The sequence below is a fragment of the Strix aluco genome, chromosome 7 (genome assembly GCF_031877795.1).
Source record: "Strix aluco isolate bStrAlu1 chromosome 7, bStrAlu1.hap1, whole genome shotgun sequence".
In the NCBI taxonomy this organism is placed as follows: Eukaryota; Metazoa; Chordata; class Aves; order Strigiformes; family Strigidae; genus Strix; species Strix aluco.
In genome coordinates, this window is record NC_133937.1 from 30,078,834 (window position 1) to 30,104,555 (window position 25,722).

At 44.9% G+C, this 25,722-nt stretch overlaps 1 protein-coding gene across 2 annotated transcripts in view; it reads left to right on the plus strand.

Moving 5' to 3' along the window:
- MXI1 (MAX interactor 1, dimerization protein) overlaps positions 1-23,115 on the plus strand; it is a 57,516-nt gene extending 34,401 nt beyond the window's left edge. For both annotated transcript variants that reach the window (XM_074831242.1, XM_074831243.1), the window contains exons 4-6: positions 18,385-18,499; positions 19,765-19,936; positions 21,238-23,115. In XM_074831242.1, coding sequence (XP_074687343.1) covers positions 18,385-18,499; positions 19,765-19,936; positions 21,238-21,401 — 451 coding nt within the window. In that variant the 3' untranslated portion in view covers positions 21,402-23,115. The remainder of the gene's footprint in view (positions 1-18,384; positions 18,500-19,764; positions 19,937-21,237) is intronic.
- The last annotated feature ends 2,607 nt before the right edge of the window (positions 23,116-25,722 follow it).

Consider the following 25,722-nt stretch of genomic DNA (forward strand, 5'->3'; position numbering starts at 1 on the left):
CATTTTCCTTTCTGTGTGTGGTCCATTTGTACCAAAGTATCACAATTTTGAGAACCTGTAACCTTAAGATATGCCAAGGGGCTGGTGGGAAGAGTCGGACACCCCTATTTAACAGGTGAGGAGCAGAAACACATATGGATCCAGTGCCTGGAGTAATGGGCCAGTGGGAGCAAGTTTGCAACAACCCACTCCTTTGCTTCATTGATCCACATCTTCATCCAGTTGCTTGCTTTTTCTCTCCTTCACAAAAGTTTCCCCTGTCCCAGCTCTGCTTCTTTCAAAACTTCATGCTCACTCCATGTGTCCCCCTCAGCGTCCTCCCTGTCAGTGTTGCCCAGGGCCAGGAGGTGCTGCGTGACGCCATCTTGCTGCCCTTGCACCTTCTCCCCTCTGGAAAGAGAAGAGGGGCACAAAGGGATAGCTTTGCTGCTGTGGGAGGCTGGCGGGGCTCGGTGCAGTATGGTCTAGCCCCTTGGTCTGGGTGCTCTGGTGGGTAGTGCATGTCTGTAATGGCCATTCATAGCCTTGGCTGGGAAATGAAACCCAAAGGGCTTCGTCTGGCAGTTGCTGTGGTTGTTGCCTGGCTGCAAATGGTGCTGATCACCCCCAGCAGTTTGCATAGCTGTGGGCAAACAGACTAGGCAGGTTTCCTCCCAGACAGTGCATGTGACAACCATAAAACAATTAAATGGGCAATGTGCAATCAAGGATCAGGAATTCTCCTCCCATGAAACCATCGGGTAAAGTGGACAGGGCTAAGTCAGGGCCGTGGCAGAACATAGCATTAGGTGGTGTCATCTACCTGCCTCCCTTTCTGTGTACCTTGGGATTTTGAATTTGTATAGAAATACAGAACATCTCTGCCTAGTGCTCTTTGTGTTTTCTGTTTGGTAAATCCTGACAGTGCATTTGCAAAATTGGAGTATCCCCTTTTTCACAAGTGGCACTTGAGCCTGCCAGATGCAGGCTGAATCTCGTATAAAGGTTTTGGATTTGTTCAAGTCTGGAAGAATGCAGAGGAGTTCCTGGATCCCAGAGCAACGGATGAGTTGGGTCTTCTGCCCAATGTTCCATTAAAAAAAATTAACAGCTGTCTTTTGAAGCTATCCTTTATGTGTACACTGCTGCCTGAGCGTCACTTCCCATTAGCTGTGTAATGAGATTTTCTGTCCCTCTTGCCTGTTAATTATTTACCTTTGAGAGTGCATTCTGAAAGCAACACGACTTATTTAGGGAAAAATGAAAGGCTTTTGCAAAGGATGGATGCTCCTTGCTCTTACTTTTTGCCCAGGAGTTTAAATTGAGTATCTTAAGACTCAAGATGAAGAAGGCGTTGCTGTGAATGGGTGATTTTGCAAATGAGCATATTCAACTCACAGAAGTTGAGGCAGGAAAGGGGATGTAGCAGTTGCATAGTGATCTTGTAACTGTTGTACAAGGGTTTCTGCCCAGGAGGGGCTGAGGTAAAGAAGGAGGCATAACAGAAATTGATACAAAAAAAGCTTACGCACTGAAACCTCCAGTGGAAACAGGACGTGAGGTTGAAATGCAGTGTTAACTTTCATAGAAATGTTCTGTGAATGGTATCAGTGGGTTCACACATGGTCCAGGCTGATAACAGTTCGTATGATAAGGGTGTGGTTTTTATCATGGTAGGTGGTAAACAGCTGCACAAAACTTAGTCATGCTTATAAAGTCAAGTGCAGGCTGCTATCTCTGAGTTAGCTGGTTGCTGAGCTAGGGTGGAAGATCTAAAAGCACCTGAATCGTTTAGAAGGGCACCTCTTAATGACTCTCAAATGAACACTTGCTCCTTCACTTGGGCAATTGTTGCTCCTCCCTAGTTGTCTCCGCAGTGCTGTAGTTATGCCCAGTTATGGAGAGCAGTGCAGTGGGTTCCTGCATCAAACAACTTACTGTCCAGGGCAGTAAATAGTGCAACAATGAAAGGAGGGTGTTTGATAGATGCTGCTCTTCATGTGAATAAGTGAGTTTGTGTGTTTGTAGAGAAAGGGTAAGGACCCTTCTACAAGGGTGAAGGCTGGCAAAGCCACACACCCGTTGGAGGGGATGTGTGAAAAGGAGGAGGAAATCGATGCCAGACTCGATTTTGCTGCTTATTTGTGCATCGGTAGATCTCCCTGTGAGCAGCCCAGGAGAGAAAAGGAACAGAACAGGCAGGTTCAGAGGTGAGATCAGCCCAGAGGAGCTCACTGTGGCTGTCCCTAGCCTTGAAGAGCCTGGTCAGCCAAGAGTGTCTCAGGACCTGAGAACCGGCAGCTGCCAGCATTTCCATCTGCTACTGCAGTGTGTTCTCTGCTCTTTTCACTCAGCTGGATTGTGCGGGAGGGATTGCTCTGTCTCTCCCAGGAAGTTCTGGGTGATGTGTCCTCCACGTTTTCCTCCCAGGAGGGACTTTCCAGTGCTACTTAAAGACACAATCTGTTGAACGCTTGGGATAATTCACTATAATTCCACATGGCCAAAGTCCAGCCCTTAAATGGGAAGTGTTCTGCTCCTGGAAACTCAGTGAAATTCTTCAAATGAGTTATTCTGAAAGGAGAAGTGATGTAACAGGTTTAATGTAGAAATCAGAGGATAAAAAGTGGTTGCTTTGTATCTCCCATGTCTTTCATTCCCACCAATTTGGCCTTGTTCCCTGGGGTGGGTTGAGTTGCGAGTTGCCCGGTCAGGTTTTGCCCAGCTGTATGTGAATCTCACATACAGCATGGAAAATACCATTCGTTAGCTACACTTTGGTAATGTCAAGAGGCTGAATGTGGGGGGAGTACTCGCATTTGCACAGATGCACACAGTTACGTGCAAGGACACACAAAGAGCTTGCAGTTAAAATCTATGTGCCTGTCTCTCTTAACAGGGGAAGACAGCCCCAGCTGTGTATACAGCTTGGTGTTTCCCTTTGATCTGTGTTTGTTTCCAGTGTTTCTCATAGGCTGGATCCTGGCGCTCCTCAGAGCTGGCTGCCCTTTTCCGTGTTTGCAGCTGCATAGCTGCATGTAGAGAAGCTCACTGGGGTGACTGGGGTGTAACTGGTTTCAGCGGCTTGGTGTGGGGGTTTCTTTTTCCTGCAACCCGTCCTGTTTGCTTTGCTCCTGTCCTTTCCTTGCCAACCCACACAGCAGGGGATTGTCTCATTCTGCTAGTGAAAACTGTGCCTTGCAGTTGACTCAGGATCTTCCCTTTTACTTTGCCTACCTGCTCCCACACACGTGGCATTACTGCTGTTTTCCAGCTGCATGCAGCAGCAACCATTGCTGCTCTAGAGCAAATCTTCTGCCCTGTCACCAGGGTCATAGCTCAGAGAGGCAAAGTTCCCCTTTCCTTTCCAGAGATGCAGCATGCAGCCCCTGCTGCCCCTGCAGCTGGCTCAGGCCCTGTGCCTAAAGGAGGTCAAGAAACTGCACTCTTCAGACATACGTGGCATTTTGTGAAGCTGTGGTGTTTTGTCAAAGATGGGGCTGAGAGGGGCCTGCAGCGCTCATTCAGTCTGTCCCCTGGCCCCAAGGCAGGATAAGCTCTATCTAAACCTTTCTTGACAGATGCTGATCTAGTGTGGCCTTAAAAGCCTTTAACAGCAGGATTGTGGAGGGAGGCAGTGCAACCTATTGGCCTGATTAACTGTTGTTACCGCTAGGAAGTTCTTCCTAATGTCTAACTAAGAGAAAATGATTTTGGCATTGTTCTAGGGGAGAAAAAAAGCCATCCAAAGATTGCCTCTGTGTGTGTGAAGGGGAGAGTCCCAAACGCTGAATATAGTAATCAGTTTTCATAGCAAGAATCGCTCTGTTAGACCCTAGAAGCATGCTCAGGAATTCTGGCTGAGATAAGCAAATAGGGGGGAAAAAATACTCATCTCTCCTTTTCCCAATGCATGTGTTTGCCACTTCACCTACCCAGAAAAGCAACTTTGATGCCAAAAGAAGTGGGAAACCGGATGGGAATGCTTTGTCTCTGGTGGATATTCTACGTAATATGACCCTCTTAGGAAATGTGCAAAGCCTGTTCTCTGTGGCGTGACCTCTTTTAAACTTTTCTTGGCTTGGAAAAGCAGCTTACAGGCCTGGCGTTCACTGGAAAAAGCCCATATGGGGATGCGTTTCAGTGAAGGGATTGCAAAGGGGGAGAAGAAGAGTAATCTTATATCTGGTGTCATATATTTCAGGAAAACATGCGAAGGCTGTCTGGAGTCATGAGGGTCTCTTGGAGTTTCTTTAAGTTGTGGGTTTTTTTCTTGGTGATCTCTGATAAAAATACATGTGGTGGGGAAAGAGCAGAGTGGAAAGGGGATTATACTGTGGGTTGGGCATATTGTAAATGGTTAGCCATAGTCGAAGTGGAAGGCTGTTGTACAGAAGTAGGGGACTCCCATAAGTCCTCCGAGCTGGCTCTCAGGTCTGTGCAGACAGCGCTGCCTTGCATTTCCCCTCAGCTATCCAGGGAAAGCAAATTGCGTAAGTTTCTGAAAGGCTTTTTTTTTTTTCTTTCTGAAGGAGTATGTGTTAAAACTGTTCTGTTATTTAAAGTGAAAAATACGATTAATCTTGCCAGTTTTTGTAACCTCCACTGCAACTCTGGTGAGATTCTGCAATTCTCGAATCCTAGCCAGAGTTAAGTGTTTTCTATCCACTGCATAAAAGCAGTGTATGAGCCAGTGTAACCTATGTATTTAAAAAACAGAAAGAGAAGGAAGCATCCTATGTAGGTGTTTATGTTTGATTTTTTTAAATCGTGATGTCTGAGCTACTCTGGTGTTTTTTTTTTTTTTAATGGGGCCTAAATCATAAACTTCTGGGTGCATTGGATTAACAGTGGGACATCAGAAACTAAAGGTTTTGAAGAAATAAAAACTTTTATGACTGCTTGATTGCGAAGTCAACAATACAGCCCATCTTGTCGTCCTGATTCTGACAAAATTCCTTTGAACTTTGCTGAAACTCCGTCTTGGGAGTTTCTTGGGACAGAGGTAAGAGGAGACCTCAGGTTTTTTTGCTGCATATATGAGGGGGAGCAGTGAGGGCTTATTGATCCATTTTGAGAAGTGTGGCCATCTTGTACTCTGGCCGTTATTAACTAGCAGAGAAAGCTGAATGAATTAGCTTCCCAAAGTGTCCTGCTCTCTAGGCACTTCACATACCAGTGTTGTTGCTGAGCTACATGAGCACCTGAAAACCAAGAGTGGATTTAGCTGTGCAGTACTCCGTGAAGGATTTAGGATTAGCTCCATTTTGTGGATGAGCGGTGCGTGCTTCAGTTCCTCAAGGGATTTACCTGAGGTCATGCAAGCTGTCTGCAGACAGGTTTCCTGACTCTCACTTAAAGGTCTTGCCTGCTGCATAACTCTTTTCTGCTTGTGGGGAGAGTTGAAATCTCGGCTCTGTTTGGTTGCTGCTTCACCCTTCCTGAAAGTGCATGCAAACTCTGCAAGCTCCTGGCTAGCACAGCACTAGGAGAGTCAAGAATTCTGTGCCTCTGGTTTGCCATTTGGCTCTCATGATGAGGAAACCCACCACAGCCTCTCCCCAGGTGAATGGTTTGTGGTGAAAATTATCTTTTTTTGTTGTTTTCCTTGTTTTTTAATTATTTTTAACACCAGTGATTTTTGAAACCAACAAGGAGTGAGCCCAGGATGAGATGCTGTATAGAAAATAATCTGGCCATGAAGCAGTAATTTATCTTGCCTAAAGTCATGAGATCCTGTGAGTGACATAAGTACTACAAAATAACAGGGAAGGAGGGGTGTGATTGTGCTTATAATGCAGTGCCACAGCAGGTATTTCCGTAAACTGATGTGGTTATTTTCTTAATATTGTCCTGACAGTTGAGCACATGGAAACCATTTTCCACCAAATCAGAGGACTAGGTATTCCAGTTCCTCTTTTTTTTTTTTTTAATTATTTTTATTTCCGAAACAAACCATGAACCTTTCAGTGTCTGGTTTGTTCCCAGTTTGGATCCTAACCCTTCTCCTGCTGGGAAAATACAGAGAAAGCGAGTGTAAGGCAGCTAATCCTCCCACAAATGTTAGTTTACTCAACTACAACTGGTCTTGGTTTGGGGGAATTAAAATTATATCCGTTTGTGGCATTGCTGACCCAGGCAGAGGTCATAATGAGCTTCTCCAGTTGATCGAGAGTCCGCTAGGTAGAGTGTCCTGTGCTTAATGTAATGACTTTTTGAGCCCTTTTGGAAGCATTAGGAGTTTTGTAGTTGAGCTGAAAAAAATCAAGCAATTTTCATGTGTTATGGATATATTTTGTCTTGCTTCCTGCCCAATGAAATGGTTTCCAAGTGGCCAGCTTCATGCTTTTTCCTTGTTTGAAGTTTGAGTAGTCTTACATCTCTTAGCCTTCACACATGCCAAGAGGAGAGAAAGAAAATGCAAGGAAGGTGTCAAGGATCGTTGAAGGGAAAGGGCAAGACAGGGGCTTTGTGTTGTTGTTGTTTTTTTCCCCCTGAAGTTTATAGTTTTAGTTTTCTAGGTGATAAACCCTGCTCCTTTTTGGAACAACTGTATTGACAATGAGATTGTATTAGCACATCACACCAGTTAAGCAGAAGCAACTGTGTGTTTTCACACTCTGGTAACTCCTTTCAAAAACCCTTTTCTTTCCTGGTATCTCTGTATGTATGACATCAGGACATGACTCCTCTGGTGTCATCATGCTGGGAGCTATACTTCTTTGTTAGGTTCCCCTGCTGAGTAACATACATAGTTAACTTGAGTTAAAACTGCTTGTCACTTAACATTTGCTAACTGCTAGCCTTTTGAAATACAGTATTGCTGTTCTTTATGCGCAAAAATCCATATCCAATAGGAAAAAATTGTGCTAGGATCTCTTAACGTCTCCTTCCTAGTGCTTTTTTCCAAACATACATCCGATAGTGACCTTGGCTGGTAATTCCTTTTTCCTGGGAAGTCTGCGGTTAAATTTAAAATAATTTTACAAGGTGAAATTACATGCACTGCTTCCTCTGTTCCAGATGCATGCCCTCTATACCTGAAAGGTACAGTAGATATTTGATGACTCCTTAAATATTTCTGACAGTGTGAAGACGTATTAGATGAAGAGCACATGCTTTCCTTCTGACATAGAAGATTCTGTGTAAACAAGTATTTCAGATGGTCACATTCTTAAATTATTTTTTCATCGGGAATTACAATTTTCTTCCATGAGGTGAGGAAACTCGAATATAACTTCAGAAAAAGAAATATATGGAGTGGAAAAACTGTCCCATCTTAATGAACAGTAAAAATATCTTCTACTATCAATAGCTTACCTGTGTAGTTTAAAAAAATGTTGATGACAAAAATAACTTCTAGTATCAGATCAGAATGTATTCTTGGTATCAGCATGTTCCCCACTTGTTATTTTGAAAACAGGAAATATGTTTTCCCAAATAACAAGTTGGTAGCATCCTTTACTCTTTCACTGATGGACAAACATCTATCTTACAAAGCAAATGCTTGCTTCTTTCAACTGGTTGATGGCGTTACTAGTTTAAAACCTGACTATATTTAGTAGGCACCAAAGTCCAGGGTCTCAGCAGTGTTAGGAAGAAGCAGAGGCTCTGGTTTAGGGTACTGTCTATGCCTTTACTGGCAGGGCACCCTGTGGACCATGGGTAGCTCTTCCACTGTAGCCAGGACACCAGTCCAGGGGCACTCTCCAGCTGCCTGGTGTCTCAGGTTCTTCCAGGATCAGTGCAGGCAGGTAGTCTTCAAGGGTCTCTGCATATTCTTGCCAATTCATCCATTTTCTGATGTGCACCATCTTTGATTTCTCCTTGAGAGACTGCAAGGACTTGGTGGTAGTAGATCTGAACTGGAGAGCTCTTCCATTGCCTGGCAGTTTTAGAGGCAGTTAAGGATTATGGGGTGAGAGCATCCCTGCTTCTCTGTGCCTGGCTGCAGAAACCTTGCAGGAGCCTGAAATCCCTCCTCATTTCTTTTCAAAGGCACGGTGCTTAGCCAGGAAACCTCTGAACAGAATAACCAAGAATAGCTGGCGAGTTTGGAAAATCTTGGCTATCTTTGCCAGTGACCTAATTCTAGCAGTAAAGCTGAAAATCCGTAGGTCGGAGCAAAGCAGGTTACTGCCTCCTCTTCAGCAAAGCAGGTTTCTGATGAATGGCACAGCTGCTTTGCAGGCATGTTGGTGGTGTGGAGGAGGACGCTGCGCTGGTTGGAGCAGCATCACCAGACTTTGCGGCTGTGAGAGCACTGCATATCCCTAGAAGGATGATTCTAATGGTATTAGTGAGAATGAGGGCACAGGACACTGTTGGCTATTTAAAGAGCAGGTCTATTTTTAACCACCTTTTAACAAAGATGGAGTTTTTATTAGACTGGGATAGTTGGGACTTTATAATTAACCAGCCTGGGTTGCACATTGATGTTTACAGCTTGCTTTCCATGTTCTCTGATAGTCAGATGCAGGATTGTAACCATATCTCGCTGCCAGGGTAGCACAACTGTGATACCTGCATGGTTGGCAGTGAGCATGATTGAAAAGTTGATGCCAAATGATCTTATGCAAGATATACCTGGATGGACCGTACCGGCGGCAGCTAGGCTGTGCTTCTAAGTCAGAAGGAGAGTGTGATGTAGAGCATTTATGGCCTGTGATGGCCCTAGAGTTTAGCATGCTGTTGTAAGCACAGCTCAGCCTAAAAGGAGTTTAGCTGGTAACATCATGTATTGTGCTACAGTAAAGTTCAGTTAATTGTATTTACCAGGGATTAAAATACTTTATGGCTAATGGCCAAGATCAATAATAGTAGGTCCTCAGTATGTAATTTTAGGGGGGATTAATGTTGATAAATAATAATAGACACTGCTCCAGAGCATCTGTTGCTATTTGACATCTCTTAACAACTGCCCAAATTGCTTTCAAAGAAAGACATAGAGGATCTGGGAGGAGGGAAGAGAAACTAATGAACGGGCACTGAGCGCTCGGTGCTAGATCTGGATGAAAATGAAGGGGTGAGAGAAAATGCCAGGCATTGATTGACTCCATTCCTCTGCTGGGCAGATGGCCACCTATCCTGCTCTCATCACCTTTTCATTGTGAAGCACAGGCTGTTATATTTGATCTTTTCCTGCTGAGTTGAAGTAGTCTGTCTCATTGGTGCCTCTGAAGATCAAAGGGGTTAGGAAAGGATGAGCAGTCATGTTACTGAACAGCTGTGAGTTCATTCTGGAGGAGGCACCTTCCAAAATAGTATCATTTTTATTACACTGTGAGCATCAGTATTCAAATGTTTTTTTGCCATTCCTTTAAGCATCCTGGTTTTGGAAGTCATGGGGCTACAGATGGTCTTTTTAATTATTTTATTCATTTAAATGAAGCTTCTGTATTCTAGCCCTCTAGTTCAAAGAGAAAAACTTCAAGATACGCAACAAATAAGACCCAAAGGCCCAGAAGTTACTGTGTGAATAAAAATAACCCCAAATATATCACTTCAGCTTCAGGTTCATAATGTTGCTTTAGTCTAATTGTTTGGGATCTGCTTGATTTAGAATTTCTGAGTGCAGTCATGGGATCCTGTTTAGATATCAGTGCATTTGGCAAATGTATTCTTGTTCCAAAGAGTTTCCAATCCAGTAAACTGTTGGAGAAGAGGACAGAAACCAAAACCTGGACGTGCTGAAGGATGACAGCTAGTGATAGCAGAGCAGAGCAAACATTCCAGCCTTTGCAGTGCTGGTCAGAGGACAGAGTGAAAGGAAAGGTAATAGAGACTCAATGCGAGATGAGAGCAATCCTCCTCACTCCCTGAAGTGCCCTCTGAGATGAGAGTAGGGCCCTGAGACTTCCACAAGTATCCTGTTCACAGACGTGTCCACAGTGCTGTGACCTGGAATCCTGGAAGTTCTCTCATGTGTCCACATAACTGGAGGTGTTTGTAGGCAGCCCCTGCACCCACTGAACATGATTTACACTTAATGTCTGCACAGTATGGACAAACTGATTGGCCTTTGGGAGATAGAGCTAAAAGTGTTCATTATTCCTCCATGTTGTAGCCCAGGAGGGGCTGTCCTGCAGGAAAGCCAAATCTTTCAGCCAGATCCCATGTATTTCACCAAGGGATTGGAGACTGCCTGATTTCCCTCCCTCCCACCCTCTCTTCCCCTTTTTTAATTTTGGAAAGCCTTGAAGTAATTAATTTGCCTTCAAAATCGTGACAAAATTAGGAGAGCCCTCTCAGTAATACTCAGTTTTATACCTAGAAGGATCTCAGGAAAGGGAGAGACCTTGTCAGTTGTGTGACATGGAGGGAGGTGGGGAGAGCATGTCTCCCTCCAGACTGCAGTAGTAGGCTAGAAAGAGCCATATTGGAATGGGCCAGCAGTGGCAACAGACCACTTGGCACAAGGTTTGTTGGTCTTGCAGCCTGTTTGCCAAGAGCCTGAAGCTCTTCCAAAGTTGAAATCAGTGATGAGTCTGCCCATCTAGGAGAGTTGGGGGTAGAAGTAACGTCTGTGTGCCTGTGGGGGTGCACTGCTAGCTCTGCTGTGGAAGGCCACGCGGGGCTCAGGGACAGTCAGGGCAGGGTTTGTAGGACAGCTTCTTTCAAAGGTTACAGTGGAGAATGTGGGCAGTATATTTTAAGTTAAAGTCCTTGCTTTATGCTTATCTTAAGGCTTGCAGCTTCTGTTGCAGGTGTGGAGAGGGGTTTGTGACAAAACTGGCCATTTTTTCCAAGTATTTAAGTTGTTTGTTAAGATACTTCCTTTCCCACTGTACCTTGTCTTGGTTTTGTGACTGAGGTGGCCTTTGGACAAGACGCCGCTGTTGCAGAGTGCATCAATACATTGTTGTTTGTATTCGTTTCCACTTACTGGCTTGAGTCAGGATGCTGCTTTCTGGAGCACTGTAGCACCCATTATCTCCCTGTTACATAGCTTGTCACCAGGCAGAGGTGCATTGATTTGTGTGACTTTGAAAAGCTGCATTGCCTTGGTTTTTTGTTTTTATTACTATTATTGCTCTTGCTATTGTTTAATCATAGGTTTCTTCATTTGTGGTGTTTGTTTCTCATCTGCCCTTGATTTGAGAATACAGTTGGGTACATGTTCATCTTTAACTTTTGCAGACAGAACTGGTATGGTTAAGATCAGGCTGAAAATGCTGCCCATAGAACTTTTTTTTGTTCCTTTAAATTCCTTTTATAATACATTGTCAAGTCTTTTTATTGTCAGTCCTAAATTTTCATTTCTTTGTTTATTTTAAATGATAGAAAGGCTTTAAAAAATGTAAAGATCTAAAGGCGCTTTTTTCAATTACTTTTTCATGGTACATTTTATTAGCATTTGGAATACAAATACTCCTACATGCCAGAGAGCCATCGGTAGAAATTGACTGGAAACAAAGAGGCATTAAATGAGCAAGTATCTCCTTCAACCGGGAGCAAATGCAGGAAAACAAATAATCGTGAGAAGAGACCTGATTTAAAATCAGAAAGCAAGGCTTGTTCTGAATGATTTCACAGCTCAGGTGCAGAATATTAACTTTTAACTGCATATTTGTGAGCCACATTTCCTTCTAAAACATGTCTCTGGTGTCCTGTGGAATTGGGGTGAGCGGGTGTGAGTGTGTTTATTGCAGGCTGGCTGGATGCCACCACAGCTTTATTGCGCGTGGCTGGAGGGCTCGCAGCACTTGCATAACGCTCTGCAGCAGAGGAAGCACGGGCTCGGCCTCCCATGCCTGGCTGCCTCGCCATTCCTGATCCAGGTGCTTGGCAAAACCTCTTCCTTCGCTGAAGACAAGCGTTCAGTAAAGCAGGGGGCAGATACCGTTGCAGAGAGAGCTGGGCTGGGGTTAGAGACAAGAGTAAGGAAAAAACATCAAGTTGTATGATGGCTGTTAGAGATAAGCACGCCTCTGACCTATGAATTGCTTTTAGAAGGAAACCATATTTTTCCCCCCATTTTCCCTGCCCTGTGGTTTTTGCATGTGTTTCTCATTACTTTTATCTCAAAATCATTCTCGTCCAGTGAATTATTGATGTGGGGTCACTTGCGTTTCTCCAGGAATTGCTTTCTTTAACCAGTGATCCCTCCTGAATTTTTTAAGCAATCTATTAGCTCTGAAATCCAAACAAAGTTGGTGGTTTCTAATTTCAGGGTTAAATTAGACTCGACTTTGAAAAGGTGTAGAGGGAAGAGAAGGGAAGAGGGGAAGGATGATGACGTCCTTTTCCATGTTAGGGTCTTCCTTCTGCTGGTTCTTTTGGTGCTTCGTTTGGTTTGGTTCTGATTTTTTAACATCTCTGGAAGATCAAGTGTCTGATTTAGCTTCAGTGGGACTTGAGGATATTCCTAATGTTGAGCACATGCTTAAATCCACTGTTGAATTCAAGCCCTGTAGACTTGCAGGCATGGTACAAAAATATCTGAGAAATGCTCTTTTCCCTTAGATGCTCCCTTCTTTCAACATACAAAAATCAGAATTCAGCATTTTGAAATGCTGCTGGAGGCAAGTTGGTCATTTCCTGCTGGGAGGGAGGCTTGGTCTTTTAAAGATGGGAAGAGAGTGTGTCTGTGTGCGTGTGTGTGTTGCAGATGTTCGGGCCTTGATTCAGCAAAGTCTATCAGCAGTGTCTGACAAGGGGGTAGTGCTGAATCTGGTAAACCTGCTGCTTCAGAGCTGAGTGTGCACGTGTGTTTGACTGACTCCTCAGCAGAGGAAGTTTCTTGTCTGTTTCCATTGCTTCTGCACACGGTCAAAACTGGAAAAAAAAACCCACAAACCCAAAACTTGTCCTAGCAAAGAAGCTGCAGTCTCTCCAGGGATGTTTACATTCAGGGGTGGCTCCTGGACCATCGTGCTCACAGCCATTGCTGCAACATTTGCAAGAGGAGGATGGACCCAAGCGGGGGGTCACCCACTTGGCAGGGGGTGCGCAGGGGTTTGCGTGAGCCCACCAGGGCCCAGGGAAGGAACCTGCCGGTGGCTTTGCAGCCCTGGGCTGGCCCTGGCAGGGGGCTCCCTGGGTGTTGAAGGTGGGTAGGTTTCTAGTTCCTGTGTAGCTGGTTTGTGACCAGCAGACACAAGGCTTGGAGATGCCACAACAGGTCCCTCAGCTTTCTGGGGACTTCTCAGGCAGGGAAGAGGCTGGTGGCTTTGTGCCCAGCTTGTTGTGGTGCAGAGCAGTGGGGTAAGTTGATTCCTACCCAAACCCTTCAAAAATGTCCTCAGAGGAGTGGGGGAAGGAAATGGGGAAATTTTTTTGGCACCCACACCTTTTTCTGCACTGCAGTTTTGATCCAGGCAGAAGGGAGCCCATTCCCTGCAGTGGGATTTGGGTGCGTGTTGTACAGTGAGACAGATGAAGCTATGAGCAAAAAGCACGCATAAATAAAGGCTTCCTCCCTGTGCTTTATATAATCAGAGTGGATGATGTCATTGGGAGCCAGAGAGGAGAGCAGGCTGTGAAATTACAGCCCTCTGCAGCCAGGCAGAGCCAAGTGCAAGGAGGGGCTGCACAGAGCAAGGGCCAGGCTGTGCTCTGATAGAGGCTCAGGACGGAGGGCCCAGGGGCTCAGGCTTGGAGGGGAGCTGAGGGGCGAGAAGTAGGTAATTCGAATACAGTCAGAAAGCCTCACACAGGCACAAAGGAAAAGGGGGAGGAACAGCACGTGTCCAGTGGGTAGCAGTGGGGCTGCTGTTTCAGTGGCCAGCACCCCCTTCTTCCACATGCAGCCACTTATAGCTTGTTGTGGATCAGCTGGTACAGCTATGGGGCTGCTGAGCTTGCTCATCCCTTTTCTGGTTCAGTCTCCTAGCCTGTCTGTTTAGGAGCTGATGTACCTTTTTCCCACAGTAGCTCCTGGCAGAGAGGAGAGGGCATTCTCACTCTGCTTGCCCTCCACATCCCAGAGGAACTTGCTTTTAGGCTCCTCCTGGTCCTGCACAGGGGAGAAAGCAGAAGTGGCAGAGGGGCTCTGTCCTAGCCAGAGCTGCCAGGTAGACAAGGATGAAAGGTTGTCCTCAGCTCTTTGGGACAGAGAGGTGCGTGTTAGGTTCTGGTTTTCTGAAGCCTCTCGGGTGCTTTGCGTCTTTTATGACCACCCTGATACCCCACATGGGAATCTCAAACAGCAGTCTTCCCCCTTATCAGGCTGAGCAAGAGCGGGGCACCAGGCTGATCTCTTGGGAAAGAGGAGAGCCCCCTCCTTTCAAATCCTCTGTGGATTCCTTCTTCAGCACATCCAGCATTTACCGTGTGTTCAGGATGCTGCTGTGCAAGCGTGATTTTTTCCAAGACCACTTAGACAGAAGAAAGGACTCCAGCTTCTCCCGTCTCCCCTGCAGCTAGCATGCAAAGGCTTCAGCCTTGTCTGAAACTGGAGTTCTTCTTCTGTCATCTCTGTCTTCCCTGGGATCAAGGCAGCGAGAGGCAGCAGCCGTTCGCGCCAAGCCCGAGTTGTTTCTCTGTTATATAACAATATGAGCATTTAGACTTGTTTTTCCAGATATTGGCAGATGCGTCAAATATTGGCATAATCCAGTGGTTTACATGGAAAGCCGTCTGGCTCTGTCTGGAGCCTGCACAATGCTGGTATTTTCATTGAATACAAGAGCCTGCAGCATTGTCAAAGCCACGTTGCAATAGAGTCCAGGTAAACAAGGGGAAAAGACATTTGCAGCATGGCCTGACATGTGGGATTACAACTGTCCAGGTACAGCTCCAGGACTTGATAAGAAAGATTAATAGGTTTGTCATTGCTTTCTCTCTGAAATGGTCTTTTAGCTACGTTTGCTGTGATGCTTTTGAGCTCTGGAGTTTTATTTCTGGGTTTTACTGAAGCCACCCATCAGTGCATCAGACATGCCTGTGTGCTCTGTGGTTTAAGAGCCCATCACGATCTGCTCAGGCTGTTGGAAGTTGAGAGAGGTCAGGGACTGTGACTGGCTTAGATTTTAAAAATAAAAAGGCTAAGTGTTGAACACTGCGGAGGGGAGAGAGCTGGGGAAACTGTTTGATCTGATCTCTCTGAAAGCAAGCAACACACTTGTGTGCCAGGATGGTTTGCGGGCTATCCCAGCTGCACTGGGCCAGGGAGCTCCAGAGCGGCTCCTCAGCGGTGTCATCCCCAGCAGCGAGAGGTGACTGCGGGGACTGAAGGACCTGGCTGTCCCTGGCCTGCACCAGCCTGTGCACCGTGGCAGGCCCACTGCGGTATGCTCATGTAAAGCCCTGTGCATTTCCCTCCATTAGCCTGTGGTTGGAGATAGAAATGCGCTTAACCTTTGCACTGGCGTGAAAACTCAGTGTGGCTCAGCTCTGAGTGCAAAATAAGGGGAAAGTCCAATAGCAGCACAGAAGTGATTGCTTTGGTCAAACCTCTTACAAACCTGCCGTGGCTCAGCCATCGCCACCTGCCCCTGCAGCATGCTCGTTGTCCGAGCCGTGCTACGTGCTGTTGTGAGCTTATCAGCTCGCGCTCACAGCCTCTGTCGCAAGCAGGCGTTCGCTCCTGATGCCTGGTGTGCCGGCAGAGGCCATCACCCCTGCTGCGAGCCGTGGCCTTTGGCGACCAGCCAGCAGAGCTGCTGCCAGGAGTGGCTTCTCTGAAAACCATCTGCATGAGCCTGGGCCAAACTTCTGGGCTTTGAGAGCCGACATGGGGATCCAGAACTGGGGGAATGTCCCCTCTGGGGCCATGCATGCTGGAGAAGTAAGTCTGCTAGCTTTTTCCAGTGTCCTCATGAGGACAGACCTTCTGACTGCTTTGTCCTCTCCCTACCCTTGTCAGGGCCTACAGAGTGCAGTAACCTTTGATCCACCCCATGGTCCTGGGACACAGAAGGAAGGGTTTCAGTGTCCGGGGTTTTATTATATGGCTGAAACATTGCATATAGCATTCAGGTGCTTAACTCATTGAGTGTGCACGTAACCTAGCTTTTGACGTGGCAGATCAGTGCCATCCTTTTAACTGCTGTCTCAGCAATCCAGACAGTGCTTGCTCATGCCCGAAGCCGATCGCTGGTTCCAGGAATTGCAGTTCCTGGTGCAGCGCCTTTCCCGGTTCCTGATAAAACATCCCGTGCTGAGACTGAGCCCAAAGCTCAGGCTGTAGAAGTGTTGTCCATTTCTCCCTGCATTCAGGAGTGTCCTGTGATATGTTTGACACTGGTTAGGTGTTGATTCCCCAAACTTTTTGTTTTCTGTTGCACAAATAATTCAGTTTTCCCCATAGGCTGGAAGCTGCCCTTGCCCAGCAGGACAGGGGGGAGTCTGTGGTCCCTACCTGTAGCAAGTACTATGCAGTAAGTCCCCTATTAGGTGGAACTAGCCCTTCTCCTCAGCCCCCAGATCTGTGCACACATCTTGAGCTCTACTCGAGCTGCATTTTTAACTTGGGCTGATCCCATAGGTGAAGTGTATGGCTGGTGCTCGTACTCGTGTCATGAAGAGACACGTGCTGTTCTGCGCTGCAGCTTGATGCCTGTGCTCTGACATCTCTGACTCAGTGACTTGCCTCTGTGGCCGTTCAGGAAATCTGTGACATAGCCAAAAATGGGTTCAAAACCCAGAATGTCTTTAACCACAAGATACTCCTCCTCTTCCTTTCCCGAGCTGCAAGAAGACAGTGTCCAGTCTCCTTGGGATGACATAAGCTATAGTGCCAGTGTGAACCAGCAATGCTTTTTCATTGCTGGCCCTACAGGTCATCATTGGACTTGGGGCAAACACCCACAGTGGGTGCACACAACTCCTGTTCATCAAGCTCTACATTGAAAATGGGCTTCCAGGTAGGAAAAATCCCCCTGTATCAGCCATTTAATGTCAGTGGAGTTTGCCCTAGAGCAAGCTGAGAAGATGAGATTGATGTGACTACTATTTTTTCAGTTTGATTTTTGGGTTATGATTTCCCTCTCACCACCCCTCCAGTTGTTAATATTTAATGAAAAACACGTGTTCTTCAAGGTCCTTGCTGGTCATATGCAGCCCTGTGGCTGTTCGTTCTCTTTACGAAGGCTCCATCATTGAGACAGAATGATGGACCCTTCGTAAAGAGATTTATAATAGAAACAGTGAGGAGCTCACACTCCAGCACCGCTAGTGAACACTCCCCTGCGCTGACAGTTCATCAGCAAACCCCCTGACCCTTCCACCCTTAATCATCCTTGCTTGTCACTGACATAATTGCCTGATTACAGACTCCTCTCCCCCACCCCTTTCAAACCGGGTGCAATAGTGAATTTGAAAAACAAATGGAAATGAACTGTCTGTCCTCTTTTTTCTTTTTTTTTTTTTCCTTCCTCTGCATTGAGATGGATCGGGCTAAGATTCAGTTTCTTTGTGCATGAGCAGGGGCTGGGATAGGCTTTCAGGACTCTCTTACACCCATGTTTCTTGCATGTGAATGGTGGAGCTGATGTCATGGTGTTATTGATTGGGATGACAAGTTTGGACATAAATCATTAATGTCTGGGAAAGAGAGAGGGAGGGGAAAAAGGCAACCCACACTTGATAGTTTTCCATAAATCTGCTGTTCATTCCCGCATACATGATACAGAGGAGGAGACAGCAGGAACAGTTTTCCTGTGCAGCCTTAGGACGATGTGCTTTGCCACTGCTCCCTGAACCATTTTCCTCAGAACATATTTCCATATTTTGCAGAAAATGGCTCATATCTTCAGCAACACTGTCATGCTTGAGCCTGTCTTTGTAGGTGTGAGCCAAGATCAGAAAACTGCCTGGGGGAAGGTCTTGGGTTCCCTTGTTCCCACAGACCTTGCACCCTGGGCAGCATTTCAGACCTCGGCCCAGGAGGGAGTAGGAGCTCTTGGGAACTACCATCCCTCTAGCTCCTTTAACTGCCAGCAGGGATTGTTTGGGTGTTTTGGACTGACCATTTTTCTCATTGATCATCTTAATTTTATGCAAAAAGACTGTACTTAGCTCAGTTTCATAGCAAATGGCCGTGAACCAGCAATACACAAGTGTGCAGGGGGTAGCAGTTGTTTGAAACTGCTTTCACAAAAGTTCTCAGCAAAACAGACAGCAAATAGCTGAGAGAGAGGAAACCCACACAATAACTTGTACCATTTGCCTGTGTGCCTTGACCCTGCACAAAGTTCATCCAGATGAGTCAGATTATCAGTTCAGACAGGAAGAAAATAAACAGTGTCTGTCAGAGGTTAGCAATAATGCAGGTATTGGTGAGCAGCTGATGTTTGCAGTGTAAATAGTTTTTAGTGGCAGGCTGTCCTGGTACCTGTGGGGAATCTTGTGATGTGTGGAAAGAGGGAATCATGGAAGCTGCCTTGTAGGAGGGAAGTAGAGAAGGAAATGACATTCCTTTTCTGAAAGCATAGTTCTGATCCTCCTCTTCTCCCCTTGCAGCCGAGCTCACCTCCGCCTGTGTCTAGAACGCTTAAAAGTTCTGATACCGCTAGGACCAGACTGCACCAGGCACACAACGCTTGGGCTGCTCAACAAAGCCAAAGCACATATCAAGGTAAGAGCTGCTCTTCCAGCTGCTTTCAGTCAGGGCTGTTGGGAAGTGCAATTCAATTGCTCACTCTTGCTGCCTAGAAGTAACTCTGTTGAAGGAGACTAACACCTTTTTTAAAAACAAAACAAAACAAAAAAAGGCAAGCAAGCCTTGCCCCCTTGGTTAATCATTTATCATTACTACAAGCCACATTGTTAGAAGAGTCCATAATGAACTCTGTTAACTACAGAAATGATTGATTTGGAGAGCAGGCATCTTGTTCTGTATTGTGATCATTCGCTGACAGCTGCATCTCTTTAAAGAAAAACATACCTACTATTGAATGACTGCATTTTGATGGGAAATACAGCTTTTTTCTCTGATGTGCTAGTGAATTTCCACTGCCGAAGCATTAGCACAAACCACAAGAGTGTGAGACAGGGTTAGCTTGCTGGGGTTTCATGTGTGAACCTGCCAGCTAGCCCAGCGCTCTTCTAGATTCACTTTTGGCAAAGCGAAGCATGAAAAGAAAATGCAGCATTGTCAGTATCTGGAAGAGGCTGAAATACTTTGTCACAGGTCAGGATAGTGGGAGGGAGGATGGGTGGTGAAGGAGAAAAAGCACTGCTGAAGGGACAGAGTTAGCCTGAAATGACTCCTCCTTATGCAATGTGCTTGTTGTAGGAAACAAAGAACAGTGCCCTGGTAGATTTCCCAGCTGTGATCAAAGAAATCTGTAGTAGGTTATGTAAATCACTTACTGAATAGAAAACTGTTTCTGAGAAATCCTACTAAACCATGCAGCAAGGAACACAGAACTCCCAGGGCACGTTTTTATGTTACAGTGGATCATAACAAACCCTGAATTCGTTTGGTTAAAGCAATTGAGGCCCCTTCGTGGACAGATTTGGTAATGCATGGCTGAACCCATGTGAAATGACCCACAAACTGCTACAATTCAAATCCTTTCCCCTGGAGAGAGGCTCTGTCCTCAGAGATTTTTTTTTTATACTAATGTGTGTGTGTATATATATGTGTATATAATATATATACTTGTATATATTTATACTAATGTGTATGGGATATATCAGGACTTGGGAGGTGGAAAAGATGTGAGGAGATGACATTGTTCTTGGAAACTGCAAGGCAGCTTTGTTCAGGGCTCTTTTGCAGCTTAAATCCTTCTGGGAACTGGGAAGGTCTAAGCAAAGCAGGTGGCTGGGCAGTGGAGGCGAGAGGGAAGGAGAAGAGGATAAAACTAATTATTGAGTCATATTTGATCATGTCAGAAACTTGAAGAGGCTGAGAGGAGAAGCCAACACCAGCTTGAGAATCTGGAACGAGAACAAAGATTCCTAAAGAGAAGACTGGAACAACTACAGGGTCCTCAGGAGATAGAGCGAATACGAATGGACAGCATTGGATCTACCATTTCCTCGGATCGCTCGGACTCGGAGCGAGGTTGGTGTTGCTGAACTAGCACTGAATCCCCAGGACTCTGAAGCAAGGGCATGAGATTCATTTAGGCTACTGATTTGGCTCACATGCGCACACACACAGACACTCATGTATATATGAAGAGTTTAGTATTTTGCAAGAGTTCTGATTAAGTCTGGAAGAAGTGTTGTTATTGTCGAGTTGATTTCTGTGGCATTTAAAGTGACCTGTTTCTCTGAAAAGCTCTCCAAAATGCCAGAGCGTTAGTTAAGAAAAATAACGTGATCACAAGATGGTGGCTAAATATTTAATGATAAAGTTGAGGTATCCATTGTGCTCTTTGGTCTACTGAATCTCTCGGTAACACAAAGAGGAAAATCTAACAAGATCTTAGTGGGACTGGAACAGATGTTGCAAAGCAGCATCCAGCTTGTCATTCTGTATTTGGGACGTGGTATAACTGAGCAAACAGAACCACGCAAATGGCCTCTTAAAATTCTACACATACCACACCCCTTTTTTTTTTTCCAAGCTTCCCATAGAGTTCATCTCCTCAGTTAAAACTGGACAGGGATGATCTGAATGGCTAACTAAACTCAGATCATTTTTTTTTTTTTAGATATCTCTGCTGTGGAGATATGTAGGCACAATAGGTGGTTTGGTATTTACTGATGGACCCAAAGATGCTGTATAGTTTGGGTGTGAGTCTGTAGTTTTTAAAAAAAAAGATCCTTTTGGAAAATTCCTAAACAATATGGGAACCAAGATCAAGTTAACTAGATCTCTGCTTTCAAAGTCTTTCTTAAAAGTAAGATCTATGTTCTAAAGTCCACTGAGCATCTTTGAGAGTAACCCAGATCCCCATGGTAATGCATTGTAATACCCTGTATGAGTGGTCCCAGCTTTGGCAACAAAATATCAATCAAGTAGCATCTTTTGGGGTAACTTCATGCTCCATTTTCTCTGTTGCCCTTGTTTTATCTGTTTCTTTTTGTTTCCAACACTGGGGTAGTAGAGTTCCAAAGAAAGAGGTAGCAGAACAAGTTCAGTGCATGGGGTGGCCCACCTATGCCGATAGTGTGGCTTGCATGCTGGAGGAGTCAAACCCCTTTGCCATGTCCCTAAGAAAATACTCCAAGCCGGTATCTAGTCATTTTATAAACCATATGCACAGCCCATCCCATTCCAGGGAGAACTCTGGAAGTCTTCCTGCTGTACTGCTGCTTCATCCCTGACTGGGGGAGTCCCAGCAGCTCACTGGCTTGAAGGGAGCGGTTGGGTTTGTGGTGCTAACCTGGGTGTGTTTCTTTTATTTTCCTTTTTAGAAGAGATTGAAGTGGACGTTGAAAGCACAGAGTTCTCCCATGGAGAAGTGGACAATATCAGCACAACCAGCATCAGTGACATTGATGATCACAGCAGCTTGCAGAGTATTGGGAGTGACGAGGGTTACTCCAGCGCCAGTGTCAAGCTCTCGTTTGCTTCCTAGAACCAAGTGAGACAACAGTGCAGGGCGAATGATTTCACTGGGGTGATCAAACTGGGTCCTAGATGCCAGTATCCTCTTTCAGAAATGACATATTGACAGCTAGTCCTGGAGAGACCTGTATATAAAGCTTTTTGGGTAAAGGAAGCCTCCACAGAAACCCAGATGTGTTCATTTGGTCATGTTACCAATCCCAATTCCTGCTGGCAAAAAGTTAGACCAAACACTAGTCCCTTTGAAGTCAGTAAAATCCGTTTGTTTCTGTGGGACCTTAGTGATGAAACACTTTGTTTTGAATTTATTTGTTTGAAAGAGGATACTAGAGACTCATCCCTCTCTTTCTGTCATGAGATCTGAGAACTGTCAGAACTTCTTATATTACATTCAGGTTGAGTAACCTAGTTTAGGCCCTTCAGAAGAGCTTTTGTGGTCCTAAAAGGACCGTGTCCTACAGTTTAGCACAATCCAATGCTGTCGTAATGTACTAGGAAATCTTAAGAAGGCTTACCTAGCCTAGGAATAACAGTGATGATAATGATTAAGATCTCATTCTGTGCCCAGAGAGAGAGGGGCAGCAAAGAGGGATGTTCAGGAGAGAACACCATTCAGCTCAGCTTTCTGTTGGACATCATTTAAAAAGCAAGTACCTCTGATGCGTGGCTAAAGCAAGAGGTGCACACTTGTAATCTACCAGCACATCGTGGGCTGTGTCATGCCTCAGGCTGTGACACTGACAGCAGATCTCCCGGTAGATGCGTGCTCATACGCAGGCACAAAACCAGCTGAGGACAGAAAGAAACCAGCACATACGAGAGGTGATATGCCAGAAAGTCATGCCCAGATACTGAGCCACTATGACCTTTTTATTTGAAGAGATTTTTTGATAAACATTTGTAAATGTGTTGGGAGGGAAAACACCCCAAGTCTGATGCGTCTTTTTAGAGCTTGTCCATATGAAACCTTAGATGTCTTTTATATGAATTTATGCCATGAAAAGATCTCTGTTTTGATGAAGCACTTGACCCAATGAAATGCAAAGATGCTTTTTGCCATGCACACAATGGATGAAGGCTGTGCTAGCTGGAAGAGGCCAGGTTTGGTGGGGGTTTCTTCGGTTTTCTTTTTAGAATCATTCCCTTTGCTGACTTTTGAAGTTTCAGTCCAGTAGTTAAACTAGTTAAGCTCAGCACGTCTCTCATGTTAATGTAACGTTTTGACTGCACGTCCTGTTCCCAAGGGCCTTGCCATCTTATCTGTGCAGGTGCTGTTAAGAGCTATTATAGCGAATGTTTTCTAATTTTCTCGGAGACGAGCATTCTAACCTGCACTTTGAGGGCTTTGCTTTTTTTATTTTTGTCTTTTTAATGGCCAGGATTATTTTGTTCTCCAAGTTTTAAAAACCTTAATAGAGTCCTCACCTATGGCATTGTTTGAAACTTTGTATATCCTTAAGTAATTTAACTACCCCTCGTTACTAAGAAAAAAAAGAGGAAAAAATGCTTTATAAAATTCATAACTTATTGCTGATTTGAATGAGTTGTTAATTTCAGTCCTTTAGATTTTATTTTATTGTTTTAGGTAGGGCTGGGCAAAAAGAGAAAATAAAAAAAAATAAAGACAACCATATTTAGCAGTGCAGTGGAATTGTGTTTAAATGTTAGCATATGGTCCCCATTAAAGTAGCACTTTAACGCCATTAAACATTTCTGTATCTGAAGTGAGTCGTGTTCTTCCATCTTGGTCATTTGTATCACTTTAGCTGACTCTTTGTTCTTCTTGTGCCCTTTGATCCTGCGATGAAAAGATCCTGAGGGAGTCTGCTGTAGACTTTTGCGTTATGATAAGTTGCCTGTGTTTGAATATTCTGATGTTTCCCCACTCTCCTCCAAAATGTGTCATCCCCTGTAAGAGGCACAACACACATGCTTGAGTAGAGGAATTCTTTCCATGGCTGTAATGAACAATTTATGTTTGGTTTGGATTTTTGAAATTAATTTGTTTACTAAGTCTGGATCAGGTTGCTGCTGTTATGTCTGTTTTCACTTGTGTGTATGTAATCCAGTGGCTCAGTACATCTGTTCTTCTTCCTTCTGGGAGGTGACCTGGCAGGAGCAGGAGTCTGCCACAGAGCATTGAGCTCTAGGTTAACAAATGGGGCCCGAGGGCTTTCAAAGAAGAAATGCTGCTTGGATTTATGTTTGGGGTGCATATAATCTCTGGATGACACAAGGTTTGGGACAGTCTTCTGAGTGGTGAAAAGTGGGAAACTTTAGCTCTAGCAGGGCCTTATTTAATTCGTATTATTCTCCTTGAAAGTGTTGACCACTGGCAGCCCTGGTGCTGAGCAGTTGAATACCAGTGGGATTTATTTATTTATGACCCTTTTTCTGTAGCTGTCCCAGCACCTCCCCCTTCCTGTTAATTCTGTTTATTTTAAATGGGCACTTGGAAGAGAAATACCACAGCTGAGAAATACTGAAGTTCAAGGTGTGGGGGAATGGCTATGCTCTCCTAGTTGGTATAAAACATGGTTGGAATAAACATTTCTGAAATGTTTGCTTCTATGGTCCAGGGCCACTTTGGTATCTCCTACCTTTTCTAGCATTGTGGACTTGGAGAGGTCTTGATATCAAGTGCAAATACAATGGGGGAAATGTGGCAGGAATTGAGCTTCCATCGCCAGCCACCTGCCTGACCGCTCAGCTAGCAGCAGTGGTCCAGCCAGGAAGAGGACCAGGGTTAAAACAAAATTAAGAGCCTTTGTAATAACTGCTAAAGATGTGGGGTTGGTTGCTCTGGTGATGGGGGGTTCTTTGTGGCAGGTCTTAGCAGATTTCAGCTAGAGGTTGCATAGTTTATGTGATGGAAACATTGTTCTGGCTTTATCGAGGTTGTCCTGTGCTGCTTTATTGCTGCCTTGTGGACTCCGGCCTTTGCTGTACGCTTGCACCTCACACGGTCTGTCACACTCCTCACGTCTCCCTTCATTGGTCTGGTGTGTCACATCGAAATCTTCAAGATGACTCATTTGCTTAGAGAAGTCGCTATAAGTTACTTTTAGGTCAATTCGTATGGTTATGCAGGGCATCAGTTAGATGATCATAGTAGTTCCTGCTGCTTAAAAATGCATGAATCTCCTGAATTGCCCCTGTTGTGGCAAGCCGGAATAGTCCTGTGTGCCAGATCTGCTTTAAGGTCATGTTACTTTTCAAAGTACCATCAAAGTTTCTACTAGCCACCCTCAAATCTTGTAAAAGAGAGTGAGTATCCAAAGGTGCAGATCCAAACCCTAGAGGGTGAAGTCTCTCTCACCCTTTGGAGGCTGAGATGGTCCCTCACACTACTGAAGTCTAACCGATCCAACAGAGCAAGTCAGATTTACCGTTTTTCCCAGAAAATGCTCACAGAAGCTTACTGTCTGTTTTGTCCAAACTCTGTTCTTTAAAAAAATAAAAAAAAAAGAGTTATTTTTCATTCACCTCAAAAGATATAGACACTGAAAGCATGTTGCTGTTTGGGTTCTTAACTGAAGTATTTTTTTAATCCACAATTATGCAGGATTTGTGCTGCTCCTGAGACCTCCTTTTACTCCTCTGCAAGTAAAGTGAAACACTTTCACTTCCAGTCTTCTCCTCTGAGGCCCTGGGTTCTGCCCACTGCATTAACTCTAGTTTCATCCAGAATAATGCTTATTCTTGCTACATGGTAATCTGGGCATGGAATCGCATTTTCCTTTCAGCTTTGCAAAATTGTGTGAGGCTTTTTTATGGTTTGCTTTATGGGTGCTATTGTTTTTCTGCTTTAATTTTCTGTCTGTAGAGTAACTGAAGTCCTAAATCTATTCTCTGCTTAATTTTACAAGAATACAGTAAGTTTTCCCATAAAAACAGAATTGGATGTGCTTTCCTTAGGCAGCTTGCCCACCCAGTAGACACACATGCTTGCGCCCGCACAGCTCCCTCATAAGCTCATTCTGTCAAGTCCTCGCTCTGTAAATTAGATCCCCGGTGGGTCCTTTTGCTACGGACAAACCCATTAAAAAGACCATCCAGCATTTTCCTCCTTCTGACACAAGCGTATTACAGTATGTCATCTCGTGTCTGCAGACAAGGTGGAGATGACTATCTGGCTGCATTTGTCATGGTTATCCTGTGGCGAGTTGTCACTTGAAGGTCATTTTAATGTCCGTTCCATTAGAGGCATGGCAGTGACAAAAGTGGTCTCAAATCCAGCTGTCTCAAGAAATCTGTAGGTCAATAGAAATGGGGTTAACTATACAGACCTATCATTTTCCAGGTTTTGTGGTTGTGTTTCCCTTTTGTTT